The 17477-nt window shown below is 39.3% G+C and overlaps 1 protein-coding gene across 1 annotated transcript in view; it reads left to right on the forward strand.

The window, feature by feature from the left end:
* Positions 1-15898, forward strand: part of MS3_00003853 (uncharacterized protein) — a 35469-nt gene extending 19571 nt beyond the window's left edge. Inside the window, exon 5 of the mRNA XM_051211715.1 lies at positions 10268-15898. Within this exon, the coding sequence (XP_051071808.1) occupies positions 11345-13582 (2238 nt within the window). The 5' untranslated portion in view covers positions 10268-11344 and the 3' untranslated portion in view covers positions 13583-15898. The remainder of the gene's footprint in view (positions 1-10267) is intronic.
* Positions 15899-17477: the final 1579 nt, after the last annotated feature.

Raw genomic sequence — 17477 nt, forward strand, 5'->3', positions numbered from 1 at the left:
ATCAACAAAAAATTCCGAAGGACAATGGAAGATGTGAGAACCAGGAGAGGTGCTGACGTAGCTTCAGATCACCACCTAGTTGTAGCCAATTTGAAACTGAAGCTAAAAAAGAACTGGACAAGTGGACAAACAGCAATACAAAGGTTCAATACAGCCTTCCTTCGAGATACTGACAAACTCAATGAATTCAAGATAGCTCTCAACAACAGGTTCCAAGCCTTACAAGACCTACTGAAAGAAGAAGAAACTAGTATGGAGGAAAACTGGAAAGGCATCAAGGAAGCATTAACTTCAACGTGTCAAGAGGTTCTCGGTCTAAAGAAATACCATCATAAGGAATGGATCTCTACAGAAACACTGGACAAGATCAAAGAAAGGAAGAACAAGAAGGAAGCAATAAACAACAGCCGAACACGAGCAGAGAAAGTCCAAGCACAAGCTGAATACATAGAAGCAAACAAACAAGTGAAGAGGAGCATTAGAGCCGACAAGAAGAAATACGTGGAAGAACTAGCAACGACAGCAGAAAAAGCTGCTAGAGAAGGAAATATGAAACAGCTTCACGATACAACGAAGAAACTAGCAGGGAAATACAGTAAACCAGAGAGGCCGGTCAATGACATAGAAGGCAAGCCAATCACCGAAATTCAACAACAGCGTAACAGATGGATAGAATACTTCGAGGAACTCCTGAATAGGCCGGCTCCAATGAATCCACCGAACATCGAAGCAGCACACATAGATCTTCCTATAGATGTCAATCCACCAACTACGGAAGAAATTAGAATGGCCGTCAGACAAATCAAGAACGGGAAAGCAGCGGGACCCGACAACATACTAGCTGAAGCACTGAAATCAGACATCGAAGCAACCACAAGCATGCTTTATCTTCTATTCAAAAAGATTTGGGAGGAGGAACAAGTGCCGATGGACTGGAAAGAAGGACACCTCGTCAAGATTCCAAAGAAAAGAGATCTGAGCAAATGTGAAAACTACAGAGGCATAACACTACTGTCAATACCAGGGAAAGTCTTCAACAGATTGTTGCTGAACCGGATGAAGGATGCAGTAGACGCTCAACTTCGAGATCAACAAGCTGGATTCCGTAAGGATCGGTCGTGCACAGACCAAATTGCAACACTACGGATCATCGTCGAACAATCAGTTGAGTGGAACTCATCACTATACATCAACTTCATTGATTATGAAAAGGCATTTGACAGTGTAGATAGGAAGACATTATGGAAACTTCTTCGACACTACAGAGTTCCTGAGAAGATTGTCAATATTATCCGGAACTCATACGACGGACTACAGTGCAAAGTAGTGCATGGAGGACAGCTGACAGATGCATTCCAAGTAAGGACCGGAGTCAGACAAGGCTGTTTACTCTCTCCCTTCCTCTTTCTTCTGGTGGTCGACTGGATTATGAAGACCTCAACATCTGAAGGAAAACACGGAATACAATGGACAGCTCAGAATCAATTAGACGATTTGGACTTCGCAGATGACCTAGCCCTCCTATCACGTACACACGAACAGATGCAGATGAAGACAGCCAGTGTAGCAGCAGTCTCTGCATCAGTAGGCCTCAGCATACACAAAGGGAAAACCAAGGTCCTCAAATTCAAAGCGGAGAACAGCAATCCAATCACACTTGATGGCGAAACTCTGGAAGATGTAGAGTCCTTCACATACCTGGGAAGCATCATCGATGAACAAGGAGGATCCGATGCAGACGTAAAGGCGAGGATCGGCAAAGCAAGGGTCGCATTCCTACAATTGAAGAACATATGGAACTCAAAACAACTTTCAACCAATATCAAAGTAAAAATCTTCAATACGAACGTCAAGGCAGTTCTACTGTATGGAGCTGAAACTTGGAGAACTACAACAACCATCATCAAGAAAGTACAAGTATTTATAAATAACTGTCTACGCAAGATACTCAACATCCATTGGCCGGATACCATCAGCAATAGCCTTCTGTGGGAGAGAACAAACCAACTTCCAGCTGAAGAAGAAATTAGGAAAAGACGATGGAAATGGATAGGACATACATTACGCAAATCGTCAAACTACATCACGAGGCAAGCCCTAACTTGGAATCCTGAAGGGAAGCGAAAAAGAGGAAGGCCAAAGAACACATTGCGTCGGATAATAGAAGCAGATATGAAGACGATGAATTACAACTGGACTGAGCTAGAAAGGATTGCCCAGGACAGGGTTGGATGGAGAATGCTGGTGAGCGGCCTATGCTCCTTCACGAGGAGTAACAGGCGTAAGTAAGTAACCACCGTCTATAATAGTGGACCGGAAGAAATCAAGGGGGCCGCTAAATCAAAAGCTAGCATCGGTTCGCAAAGTCATCGGCAAATGGACTGCCCTTTTGTGGTGGTTTCATACTATTTGACTAAGGTCCACGAGACTGTCGCAACCAATGGTTAGAGGTGTTGTGTGACATGGCTCAGAATCGGTCGCAATGGTGTAGATAAATTTCATCTTCATCTTCCCTCGGATCTTGAGCTCCAAAATTATCTCATACTTATTTCTTATCACAAGAGTTTGTTCCTTTTTCTCAAATAAAAATATCTAAGCCTGATCTTTTTTACCACTGCTGGTATTAGTAATATTTGTACTACTCTACAATTTGCTTTGATAATTACGTCCCTCTTTGCTAATGTGGTGTAGCCACTTGGACAGATTCATATATATGCCAGGTTCTAAGTTACTTATGACTGACTGACACTATTCGTAAAGAAATCTTGAGATTCTCTGTAACCTAATTATTTGAAAATCTTGAAGAATAGTAACACGATGCCCTTACCTCCATCTAGATCAATTTTTGTGAACACATCAAGAATACGAAGTGTATGCTTCTTATCTGAAACTGTTTATTCTCAAGAACCAATATTAATCTGAATGCATTGAAAATTCCTTGCAATAGTTCATCTGATCCTCCTGCCTTTTCTTATTAATATTTCATTAACTTTGATTAGGAGACTAATGATAGTTCTTTTACAGTAGTTAAATATTTAAATTTTTCCATCTCTTATTTTTCATGTCCTATACTTGGCTGGAAGAAAGTTAGGGGCGGCCAAACCAAAACGTGGCATCAGTGCTTGAAATCACTAACTTCTAGTCTGAGCCGTGTTGGGAGGTGTAGACTACTTGGTTGGGGTCCGCGTGACTTTCGTAACCAATGGTTGGAGACTCTTGGTGACATGGCTCAGAATCGATCACCATGGCGTCGGCGTGTACACTCTCTGTCTTCCCTTAAACTAAGAGATTAAAATTGCTTCATATCTTTCTTTCTACGAACTAATTCTTTCTTCCTGTACTATATCCTTATTGCAATCTTTCTTTTATATATTAGCACCTCTGAATTAACTACTTTTATGAATCAGGTGTTCATCTTGCTGCGCTAGTGAGGTATGGCAACTTGGACCGATGCATAAATGTGCCTGGTCCTACTTTGTAACTGATTGACTGACTGACATGTCCTATAGTAATTTTCTTTTAGTAATTGACATTTGTAACGGACAGATTGAAAACTAATCTAATTGAAATATTGTCTAGTCGATGCATCTTTACTTTTTATGATTTTAAACAACATAGTTTATGCTTTGTGGTAAAAATTTATGTTGATTGTAACTGAAGGTTAAGTGTTTGTCAATATGTTTTCCTACCATTTGAATTGTCATAACTACTTCTCATGGAAAGCACAAGTTATTGAATTATTACTTCAGAGAATGTAATTTTATTTAGGTTAGTCTTCTCAGTCAAATTTCTTCACTGAAAATGATGACTTTTCTAAATGTTACTATGAGATTCTACATGATTTATATTACATTGTCTACGCTACGAGCAATAAATTAACTTCGCTATCATATTTGTTCACACGATAAACAGGGAATTCAAATTCACACCTTCTAAAAGTCACAATAGTAAAAACATAAGGATTGACGAATAATTATGACTACTGTTCATTATTCTGATTTATAACTTATAAAAGTACAATACTGGACCACAAAGTAGAAGTTTCCAAGGGGACATAACCAGGAAAATCTTGTTACAAAGATAAATACTGAACCAAGGGATGGCCTACACTTTAGACCACATGAAAATACAACGAAACGATAGTTTAATAAATACCCATTGAAAACATGCAGATTAATTCACTAGAGAATAACTACCTGAGTTTCAGACTCTTTTATCAATGTCCTCTTAACAAATGAATAAGCTGAGCTGCAGTCAATAACTAATATATTTACTAAATAAATAATATATTTGTAATATCCCAATGAATGGAAAAATTATATTTTCTGACGTTTCGTAACTTAATGTAAGCCACTTCTTCAGGGAATAAATAACCAAATCAAATTCTGGTCAGAATATCTAATTTTTCTACTCATTAGGATATTACAAATATATTATTTACTTATTTATAACAATCTATCCAATGCTCAATTTATTTAAAATTATCAAGTCAGACCTTGGTAATGATACCTATAAAACATTTGCTGTTCAGTTAAATATTTTATGTTGTATTTTAATCTGTTACAACAATAGAAAACAATTTCATTCTACCTACTACAAACTGGACTTATTAATTATACCTTGTCACAGTTCTAGACTAATTAGGGTTAGCAGTAATCAATTAAACTATTTCAAATTCTTACGAATCTATAATCACTGTTTAGACTAAAGCTTTATGTTGAGTATTGAGAGTAAATAGGTGCTTTTAAGTCATGAAGAAAGCAATAGTAATTAGTGTTATTGATATAATACTCGTTGCTAAACTAGATTGTCATAGTTTTTATTACAATTGATCATTATTATAGTAGTGAAAATAACAATGGTCAATTATGACCTTTTACATCTTGATTTATTATGATCATTGTAATGTACCAACATCACGTCATAAGCATTTATTTTCATTGTTTGTTTTGTTTTGCGTAATGCCATTCATACGGTAAGGTTTACACATATTTTACTGTGTTCACTTGAAAATCCCGTCTTCTCTATCTCCTTATTTGTATCTGGTTGTCTTCATTGAAGCGTTATTGCTTATAAGCTATACACTTTATCTAATCTGTCTTGATTCCATCTTCATACTAGAAGAGTTTCTCAGTTCATACTTGTTTTTGACTTAAACGACAATTTACAGTTCACCATAGCTTCAATCCTACTGAATAAAATAAATATCCATTATATTCTAGATTTCAATTATTCTCTAATTCAGAATAATTTGATAAATATCTTACCTTCATCACAACTCATTCACTACATTATCTTGAAGATAATCTCTTCATTGAATATTATACATAAACCCTGTCTTGAAATTATCCGAATCAGTAAAATTACGACTGTTTGTTAGAAATTAAACCACTAGTGGTGACAACAATTAACAATGCATTGTTTCCTTTGTACTATTTAAACTTGTGTTAATTTAATCCGGCTATTTATGCACTCTGAGGAAGTGGTCTACATTAAGTCACGAAACATAAGAAAAATACAATTTTCTACTCATTGGAATATAACAAAAAAAACATTTATTATTAACTTTCTACACAATGCTCAGTTTATTTGAAACTATCAGGTATAACCTTGGCATTGATACCTACTAATGGTGACGTCATTGGAACATAAGTAAATCGTCAGGAGTAATATATTTGTTAAGTACTTTAAAAAAAACGAATTTGTAACAGTTTGTCGCTATACGAGTCATTCCTTTAAAAAATAATCTTTACGAGTTTATACACATTTAATATGAATTTTGGTTTCATAAATAACTTTGAATAGCTAACTCAGTTATTATTTTGGCCAAACAGTCGATCACCTTTTCGAAATTCATCCTTACATTGTCAGTCACAACACCAGGAAGGTCAATCAAATACCTTATCTTTTTGCTTACTATTTAGATCCTTCATACTTAAAACTCAAGTGTTAGAAAATATTAATTGGAGGACTAAAATACCTTATAAATAATAAATATTAATACATTTACAAATGAGACCTATTTTTATACAAAACAGAGCAACCCTTCATAAGTCAAATGAAAGCCTACAATGAGGAAAACATAAAAATGCCATGAACCAAGTGTATGATGTATACACAGAAAATGTACGAATTGGTTTACCAAAAACCAGCTTCCTGTTATATTCTGATGTAGAATAAATAAATGGTAACCGCTAGGAATTATTTATAGAATATTATTACGTATATTCATATTGGATAACTATTGGTAAATATATTGTTTGTATATTCATATTCCTTTTTGTTACAAGCTTCCATTTGACTTATCGGCTACTACTATACTATTCACTATTCTAAAGTTATTTCCAACATATTAGTTACAGTCGCTCACATTTACAATCACTTTTGGCTTGATCCTGTATAATTGTTATCTTCCATTTCATGATATGATTTACCTGTATATAAACTACTTATATCTGAAATACATGATTCATATAACGGAGGTTGATATTGGTGTTCTGGACTGAATCGGTTGGGTTAGGCTAGAAGCTACTATCGTGAGGACTAATCAGAATCTTAGAGTTGATTCTAGGGTGCTCGTACTGGTTAACGCGTCATTGGTATGGTGCAGTATCAAGGTTATGTAAGTCGGTATTCTGATTGGTAGAATTATTCACGTGATACAATTAACAGGGCATAGAACACAACACTTCCAAGGTTTCAAATATTCATTTCTTCGCTTATTCTTAGTCATTTAAGTAGCGAAAGAAATAAGATCAGATTGTCAGCAAAAACAAAAGTATTTGGACATGCTACTGTAATCTTATTAATGTTAAGAGAGATTACATAAGTAATATCTTTCAAATTAATGCGTACAAACAGTTGAAAAAATAATGTGCCAACCTGTTTAGTCGAATATTGGTTTACTCAGATATATGTGTCTTTACACACATAAAATCAACTGAAGTAGTAATAGAGCGGGTTCTGACCTTTGGCCTATTAAAATAATCTATTTGTCCCTCTGAACTTATTTCTATTTCAGTGCCTGAAATAACTCATTATAATTCTGTGGTTTGTCACGTGATTTTTGAATATTCGAGCTGATCACTAGTACAATATTTCATTTATGCAATATCAACCAAAATTTAAAAACTAACTAAATATTTACCGACATCATGCTGAGAAAGTGCTTGATTATCATTGTTGGTATGGGAACAAAATGACTGTATGAAGGAACCAAGTCCCCTTGATTACTGATAATGAAAATAAAGATAATATCACAAGTTTGGATTCAGCCTGAGGGTATGAGAGGCAGACTATTTATATGTAAAAAAAGAGCCCACCAGACTGGGTTATGTTTATTCAATCAGCAAGTAATTGCTCAAAGTTAGAAAATGTGTACAGATTAGAAATTAAGAATCATTATAACTTTTCTAACCTTGACCGCTAAATTGTTTGGGTGAAATTACATTCAAAAATGAGTATATTTTGATGTCTTTACGAAGTTTTTGTATGAATCCACATAGAATTAGATGTGGTATCCACTGTTTTCCTACTTACACTAAATCACTTGTAACTCTTCGTAAACCCGTTCAAACTTTACTGTCGGTCCCAAGCCCGGATATGGGATAAGAGTTAGATATGGGGGTCAGCAATCTCATTCCATAAAAATGAACTTTGTTAAGAAAACGATAGTCGGGAAAAAATATATTCTTAATATTATTTCTACCAAACCAATAATAGTCTATATTTAGAATAAAGGTAATAGATTCGATAGATAGACTGTCATTGTATCGGATGTGGAATATGTATTAAAATTTTAAACGGTTTAATGCCTAACTGAATATTTCAGCATAAAACTGGCGGTTTGAAAAACGGATGAATATAAGATTTCTGTAGGAATGGAAATTACTATCATGATTTATATGATCCCTATAAAAATTAATTAATAATATTTAAATAATACTAACCCTTCAAACGACCAATATTCAGCGAATGAGAATGGAATTGCAATACATCCTCTTATTTAATTTATTTTTACATCATGATCCCTTTTCATTTAACGTTAAGTCAATGGTAGAGCATTATTACACTCAACGCTATATATGGTTTACTGATGAGTTACAAGTAACATGAATCTTAGACACAAATCACCTTGTCAATGGACTCAATGACTTAGCATTCAATTAAACTATAAATCTCCAATCTTGTGAACAATCCTCATGAATTACTTCATTTCTACTTATTAGATAGATTATCTGGATTTTTCATTTTTACATTCAACCAACACATAACATTTATGTACACAATAATCGTGCACTTTCTGAAATCATAACAATCTAATTTTAAATTCACTTGATATTGGCATATGTGCATCCTGTGCGGATTGCCTCGATATTGTCGTAAGTCACAAGATTTATAAGCAAAAATGGGTGGTGGCTAACAATGGAATCCAGGACGTGCGTTTTTTTCTATTTGGGACTCGTCAGCTGGATGTACCTGCATCCCAAAGTTGGTATTCACTCTATTTTTTTTCTTTGTAGCATTCGTAATTATTTATGGGTATCGGTCGACTAGGTGATCAGTCCGATCTCTATCAGCCGGTTTACCGTTTATGTTAGTTCTTAGGACTAAGTCCCAATATCCAAGAGACACGACGGGGACGTGTGAGTCGGGTTTTACCTTCCGATGTTCACCCCAGGAAAGTGAATCTTCCCACTAAATGAATACAAATGATCAAATTAGATTAACCGTTTTTTTTTCTATTTTCCTATTCAAATTCACAAACTCTTCTTTGTTTATTCATCTTTTAGCTGACTACCAATACAGGATGCACATTTTCTTTCATCCTTCTTTTGTTTTATCTTAATTGAAAAGTACATAAATCATAAAATTAACAATATCAAGAATAAAAATAAGCTAAATATTAAAATATTTATAATGAAACATGTTGTAGATAATCTCTTTGTTTAATAATATTCACTTAAGTAGAAGTCTATTTTTCTCGACATAAATATTATTTTTATCACGTATTGTTGACTCATATTATTTCTGTATATTTCCAATAATAAAAAACAAACAAACCGAAATCAGTCGATCATTTTTGGAAGTGATTTGTGTCTAGTTGAAATTGTTCAAAAGTATAATGTTTAATTCAGTTAACGTAAGGTATTGTAAGTTTATAAAAATATAAAATATTTTATAAAAGTTTTCGACGAGACTATAATTTACGGACGAACCAATCAGATATTAGATAAAAGGTCTTGGATTTTGGGGCAAAGTTCACTCATCCATTTGGCTAAATAGAGTTCTGGCATTATAACTGATGTCAATTCGTGATGAAAACTGTAAATCAACTGTAAATCATAATTATAATTCCTCACACAGGTTTATAATCCACATCTGGTCCTAGTTATTAAGGGGACACTCTCAAGGTCAGTCTAGCGTCGCTCAAAGGTCGCCCATAAATTATAGTTTCCTCTAAAGAAATAATGAGCTTATAAATTTTTAACTACTGGAAACTAGATAGTAGCTTCATTACACAACCAAATAGTGTATGGAGTTAAAGTAACGTTTGAATGTTATATTAAACCAATTTTTCCATTATAGTATTTAGTGGGTTTTTAACAGACTGGCAATACTAATAGACCTCAAAAATATCCATTAAATATGGGTAACATGAGAATAGGAGAAACTTAAACAACAAAGAAGCTTTTATAATAGTCACCCATTACTCTAGAGGTTTTTCTCTACAAGCAAAACTAAGATATCTATTCTTTTGATCTGTATTACATGTATATGATGAAAAATATGACTATAAAGACTTGTTTAATAAAACAAAACTATCCGATATCGTATAAGTAAATAATCTGAATAGTTATTGATAGTGCATAGTGAAAAGTAAGCCAACTTTCATGTAAACTGAGTAAGAAATTTGCAATAGAGAATTATTCCGTCAGACGTAATTCCTTTATTATTAGTGATCGGAGGCTGAAATTTTTCACCCTAGTTAATATATTTTCCCAGTGAGATGGAATGATGTTGTAGTGACTCACATTTATCACGAGAACACGACTGGTTTAATAAAAACAATTATTATTATAACCAACTGTACCAGTGTTTGTTTTAATGTGCTTTTGTTTAACTGTGCTAATTATAGCCATTTTGTGCTTCCATTACCTTCCATCATTGTTCCGCGGTTTTTGGTACTGTTCGCACGTACTCCTGTCTTTTGCTTCCACTTGTACCACTTCTTGGCACGATCTCGGTATTCGTTCAATACCACGAGATCGCCAACGAAATAAATCTGGTTACGCTCGATCCTCGCCTTCTGATTTATCTGGCACGTGTTTCTGGGTAGCGATGTCCACAGTTAATCTCAACTCGACGCCACGCTACAATTGGTGATCCCAAAGTTTGGAACACGCCTCAACCCCGGGTCAAATCTTCCAAAGAAGCCAATTTGGTGAGTCTATTATTTATCTATCCACGTCTGTCGTATATTTTCATATTAATTTTTAATATATAATATACACGACATGACGGATAGCGAGAAGAATACTATTAATGTTATAGACTCAGACGTACAGGCCATTCACTTTCGACCTGTATCATTTATCCCCCACGACCCTGAGGTCTGGTTTGCTGCTTTAGAGTCTCAGTTCGAGACTCGTCGCATCACGAGCCAAAGGCAAAAATACGCCTACGCTCTCGAATCATTACCCGGGGACCATTTAGTAGCTGTTCGTGAGGTCGTCCTCAATTCTAACGTGCCTAATGTTTATGACCGCCTCAAAGAGACAATTCTCCGACATTTCCTCCCATCGAGGGAGGAACGATTGAGGACCCTGTTAGCACGTCACCCCTTGGGTGATGCTAAACCAAGCCATCACCTCACGCGCCTGCAATCTCTTGCAGGACCAACAGCATCTGACTCGGAGATAGTTAAGGAATTATGGCTCGAGTCACTACCAGCCCATATCCAACCTACTGTGACGGCACTGCTCGAGGACTCACCGCTTAACCAGGTAGCCCTCATAGCAGACAAAATTTTGGCGAGGACTAGTAATAGAGACACCTATGTAGTTGCTTCGACGGCACGTCCTAAAGTAGACATGGACGCCGGTCATTCCTCAGCTCATGGTGACAGGGCCGGGTGTATTCACACACGTCTTAGTTTTCGAGACCGTTGTAACGTACCCCAACCCTACGTCCCCCGAGCTCGCTCAAGTTCTCGCAAACCCGTCACCACTCGCCCAAAAAGGGCATCTTCCAGGCCACGCCGAAAGGCGGCTACGGAAGCGAGTGACAGTTGGTGCTGGTTCCATAGGTCCTTCGGGTCCGGCGCCCGCCGTTGTCGAGCACCATGCTCATACAAGGCGGGAAACGCCAGCGCCGGCGGGTAAAAGCGGCCGTACTCGCCGGCCCTTCACCCCAGGTTGGTCGCCTATTCTGTGTGCACGATTACCGCACGAACGCTAGGTTCCTAGTAGACACTGAGGCCCAAGTTTCTGTCGTACCACGAGGTAGCAGCAAGTCACAAGCCACAGTGCTTCGACTACGCGCTGCGAATGGCTCAGTCATTCCTACCTACGGTACACGACAACTCGCGGTCAACCTGGGCAACCGACGACGGTATCTGTGGACGTTCATCATTGTTGATGTTCCCACAGCCATACTAGGTATCGATTTTCTACAGCACTATGAATTGCTTGTCGATTCACGTAGGCTGCAGCTAATCGATACTTCGTCGAACAGCAAATTCATGGGCTGTAAAGCCCACATGAACGCGTACCGAATCCTGGGCACTTTTTATTCGCGTGACGATAAACTCCACGCTTTATTCGAGAAATTCCCCGTACTCACTAAACCACTCGAGGAGCTTCCATCGGTGACCAATCGTGTGGTACACCACATAGTCACCCGCGGACCGCCAGTCACGGCACGACCTCGCCGACTGGCACCGGACAAATTAGCTTTTGCTAAGCGTGAGTTTGACAATTTACTAGCTACTGGTATTATTCGTCCTTCTCACAGTCCATGGGCCTCTCCTCTACACATGGTGCGCAAAAAAGATGGGGTTAGTTGGAGACCATGCGGCGACTACCGAGCTCTAAACGTAGTTACGCGCTTTGATAGCTACCCCATCCCCCACATACACGACATCACGGCATCGCTCAAGGGCACGACTATCTTTTCTAAGATCGATCTGGTACGAGCATATCATCAGATCCCAGTCGCTCTTGAAGATATCGAAAAGACCGCTATCACGACTCCTTTCGGTTTGTTTGAGTTCCTACGAATGCCATTTGGATTACGGAATGCTGCTCAAACTTTTCAAAGGTTTATCGATAGCATTGTACGAGACCTCGATTTTGTTCACGTCTATATTGATGACCTGCTAATCGCATCATCAAACGTAGATGAACATTATCAACATCTTACGCTATTATTCCAACGCCTTTCGGATAATGGAATAGTAGTTAACCCAGACAAATGCGAGTTAGGTAAACGAGACACAATATTTCTGGGTCATGTTATCAAGCAAGAGGGTATTCTTCCTTGTGAGGACAAAGTGCAAGCAATAAAGGAGTACAACGAGCCGTCCTCACTCAAGGAACTGAAAGCTTTTCTCGGTTTGGTTAACTTCTACCGTCGTTTCATCCCACACGCGGCAGAACGGTTACGACCACTAACCGACTTATTACGCGGCAACCCACGCAGATTGGAAATGAACGATTCTGCACGTACTGCATTCACTGAAATCAAAACGGCTCTTGCGCAAGCCACTCTTCTCGCCCATCCCGATCCATCAGTCACGCTTAGTATAGCGGTTGATGCATCCGATGTCGCTATAGGAGCAGTTATGCAACAAAACATCTCCGGTAGTTGGCAACCTCTCGAGTTTTTCTCACGACGCCTTACTACCACGGAGACGAGATATAGCGCTTTTGGTCGCGAGCTGCTAGCAGCCTACTGCGCCATCAAACATTTTCGGCACGCAGTAGAAGGACGTCAATTCATTTTATTTACCGACCATAAGCCCTTAACGTATGCTTTGCATACCAAGTCTGACCGCTACTCACCACGAGAGTGCAGACATTTGGACTATATCTCCCAGTTCACGACAGACCTTCGTCACATCCAAGGCAAGTCGAACTGTGTTGCCGATGCTCTATCACGAATCCAAATGAATGCAGTTACCCTGCCGGTGCTCGATCTTCCCGCTATGGCCGCTGCCCAAGCAAACGATCCCAGTTGTACAAAAGCACCACACTCTACGTCCCTTCAGTATCAGGAAGTACCTCTAGCCACGACTTCTGGCACCATTCTATGTGATACTTCTACCAGTCTTCCCCGACCCATCGTACCCCCTGCTTATCGCCGTCTCGTATTCGATGCCCTGCATGGATTATCTCACCCAGGTATCGCAGCTACTTTACGCCTCATCGCTGCACGATACGTCTGGCCGTCCATGAATAAAGATGTTCGTATGTGGGCGAAGCAATGCTTACAATGTCAACGATCAAAAGTGCACAGGCACGTAGCCGCCCCCTCGGTACATTCGCTACGCCTGATGCTCGCTTCGATCACGTTCACTTAGACATTGTAGGACCACTGCCACCATCGCACGGGTATGATCACATACTCACGTGCATCGACCGCTTCACCAGATGGCCCGAAGCTATACCCATCACGTCTATCACGGCGGAGACAGTTGCTCACCGCTTCGTAGAACGATGGATAGCTTTATACGGTTGTCCCTCGACTGTCACGACTGACCGAGGACAACAATTCGAGTCCGCACTATTCTCCTCACTTACTCGGCTGCTTGGTACGGAACGCATACGCACTACCGCCTACCATCCAGCTTCAAACGGTTTAGTTGAAAGGTTTCACCGTCAACTTAAAAGTGCTCTTCGGGCACACGAAAACGACGACTGGTACGAAACCTTACCGCTCGTTCTACTAGGTATTCGAACGAGCTCGAAGGCAGATATCCAATGTTCCGCCGCTGAACTTGTATACGGCACGACATTGCGTCTGCCCGGGGAATTCTTCACACCACGGAGCAGACCTAATTTCGCTAAATCAGACTACGTCCAACGACTGTCTGCATTTATGCGAACGCTGCCTCCGGTGTCAACTCGAATACGACATCGACAGGTCGCTCTCCCTCGAGAGTTGTCTACTTGTCCACATGTTTTCATACGAGTAGATTCGGTACGCAAACCTTTGCAACAACCTTACGAAGGCCCTTTTCGCGTGATCGCTCGTCACGAAAAGACCTTCGAGGTTGATCGACACGGCCGCGTCGAGATCGTCAGCATTGATCGTCTCAAACCAGCACACGTCGATGACAGTGCCCTATCTGATAACCTGAGATTCAACGCTAGACCAAGCAAACCTACTAACGGGATCCTCAAACCATCTTCAGGTCCCACGCTAGATACACCTGAGACCTCACTCTCACGTCCCAGTCAACAGCACGCATCATCTGCACCGTCTACGGACGAGACGACAGTCTCACGTCCAGATCAGCAGACCACGCCGCCCTTGACTTCGGATGAGATTGCAGGCTCACGCGACGCGAACGAGACTGCCGTCTCACGTTCCGGTCGCCGAGTACGGTTACCCGTACGCTTCCTCGACTAGTCGCACAGTCGACAACCGATACGGTGTAGGAATATTCCTATGCTACTTGCATGCTACACTCTTCTCTTTTTTTGATTTTCTTTTTGTTTTCTGAGCCCACGCCTTCGACCATCTCCGTTTGGTTCCGTCGACTTCAGTCAAATTTGGCGAAAGCTGGCCTGATCACCCACGCTCTTGTCAACGTACTCAATCGATATCCTCGTTTCGAATGTTTGACACACGCTTGGTCTCGAACTTCGTCGTTATGGTCGCTTCTGGTTCATCGGATCAACGTGGTTTCGTCCTTCGTCTGCAGCGTTTCTGGTGCGCACCCCTACGAACGCAATCTTCAGATTCTGGATACAAACCACTCTGGTGTAGCATGCCAACTCAAGCAATAACTACAGCACATCGCTCCTGATACCGTTCTCCAAAAACGACTTTCGTTGGCAACTTGACGACCAACGATCGCTTTCCTGTTCGCCAATCTTTCCGTCCTACAATCGCTCGTCAGCCGATCCGTCCCACGTTTCAAACCGCTATTTATCGAAAGTGTAAACCCTTTCTAGCGGGGGGCTCCTGTAGTGACTCACATTTATCACGAGAACACGACTGGTTTAATAAAAACAATTATTATTATAACCAACTGTACCAGTGTTTGTTTTAATGTGCTTTTGTTTAACTGTGCTAATTATAGCCATTTTGTGCTTCCATTACCTTCCATCATTGTTCCGCGGTTTTTGGTACTGTTCGCACGTACTCCTGTCTTTTGCTTCCACTTGTACCACTTCTTGGCACGATCTCGGTATTCGTTCAATACCACGAGATCGCCAACGAAATAAATCTGGTTACGCTCGATCCTCGCCTTCTGATTTATCTGGCACGTGTTTCTGGGTAGCGATGTCCACAGTTAATCTCAACTCGACGCCGCGCTACAATGTATTGTGACGTATACAGTTTCATACACAAATCTCCACTCAGTTTTATTTCCCACGTTTCCAGTTAAATCCAGCATTCTGGTGTCCACCATGAAATTCAGAAATTTGATGATTTACAATTATAATTGACTTTTGCAACTATATTGATGATAATGATATGAGTTGTAACAAAAAGGTTTACAGGCTAGTCTTTAAATTACCGATTATTTTCTTCGAGATACTGTTGTTACGATGAATTGAAAGATACGATGACATCTTGGAATGACTAAATTGGTTGGTTTGATATTCTACTAGCAGAAACGATCTTAGAATTCTACATGAACAGACTTGAGATGTAGAACAGGTGGCCAGCTGACTTAACTTATCCGGGAATTAAAGTTTTGTGATTTCATATCATTTAACTAAAAACAAATGAAGGTTACACAACCACAAATAAGTCTTCACTTCTGTTTTGATGTCAAATTGTACGTCCATTATACAAAGTTAGGTTTACCTGGGTGTAACGATCGATTTATAGGAACGAGTGCTGAGGTTTGGAAAAAGCAAAATACCAAATAAATGATTCCCCTACTTTTATTTTATTGAAGGCTTATTTGATTCAGATTTCAACCGAAGACGAGAGCAAGAAATAAGTTTCATTTATGTTAAATATAAAGCACTGAAGAATCTTTGTCATTAGAAAACAAATAAATTCATTAAGTAGTGATCTGTCACAACTTGTCATCCAGGTCAGAACTCTCCATTATTTGATACTATTATGTAAGCTGTTAAACTTTTCTTCTTTCGTCGCTCATATATTTAAAAAAATGTTTGGCGTTTTGTAAAAACTATGCATGTTGACAAAGATTTATTCTCAACACACTCTCGTATAACTCTTCAGGAATTTCTAGACCGTTTATAATTAATAAGGAGAAAAACAGACGAAGCGTTACGTCTAATATCGAAATGACTTTAAACTTAGACTATTCGAGTATCGAGGAACCATAGCAACCTGTTCCAGATGAAAAATATGTTTATTGAATTCATTATTATACAGTTCAAAGTGTTTGAAATTTTGGATAAACTCGGATAAACGGGTTATTTGATTAGTATAAAAATTCGATGGAACATTCGCCTTGAATTCATCAGTATAGGGTTGTGGAGATCGCTGAGTTTCAATTGAGATCATGAACCGATCAGTGTTCGACAACCACTGGAAACCTGGAAGCACTGGACAGCCGTTTCGTCATAGTACGTGACCCCTCAGCAGTGTGCATCCACGGTCTCCACACGGGACTCGAGCCCATGACCTTCAGTCTGGCGCGCAACCACTCAACCTCTAGACCACTGAACCAACATCCATCGGCGTTAATGTCTAACTTCCACCGATCCACGATGTTGCACGGCCATCGTCTTGAATTCGATTCAACAAAATAATCGTCATTACTTCTAACAGTAGTCATGATGTCATGTTCTGTTTTGCCTCGTTATCCGACCACTTACGTACTTTTAAACGCTTGACCAGTCAGCTATCTTAATAGAGAAGGCAAATACTTCATGGAATGCTGTGCTGTTGAATCTAAATAATACTTGAGTTTACATAAGTCATTGGATGACATGGACATTTGGGTGGTAACTTTGACTTCATTATAATAGCTTGTTCAGACTTGTATCCTCAACCTACTAGACGTACGATAGCATTTGAATCACTTGAACTTACCGGTCATATCACGCCCTTCTTTAGAAAGTATGTACTCCGCTTAAGTCACATTCATCCAGGTAAATCACATTTACTAGTAGCTATTGTTCTCTGTTGACTGTCAGGTCGGAGGGCCAAAACAAATTTATTCTGACTGAATGCATGAGTTTAAATCTCTTATAACCATGTCTCTGCGACGTATGTGAACTTCACTCTGCACATAGCTACTGCGTTCGTCCAGGAGTGTT

Source organism: Schistosoma haematobium, chromosome ZW, assembly GCF_000699445.3.
Source record: "Schistosoma haematobium chromosome ZW, whole genome shotgun sequence".
Taxonomy (NCBI): Eukaryota; Metazoa; Platyhelminthes; class Trematoda; order Strigeidida; family Schistosomatidae; genus Schistosoma; species Schistosoma haematobium.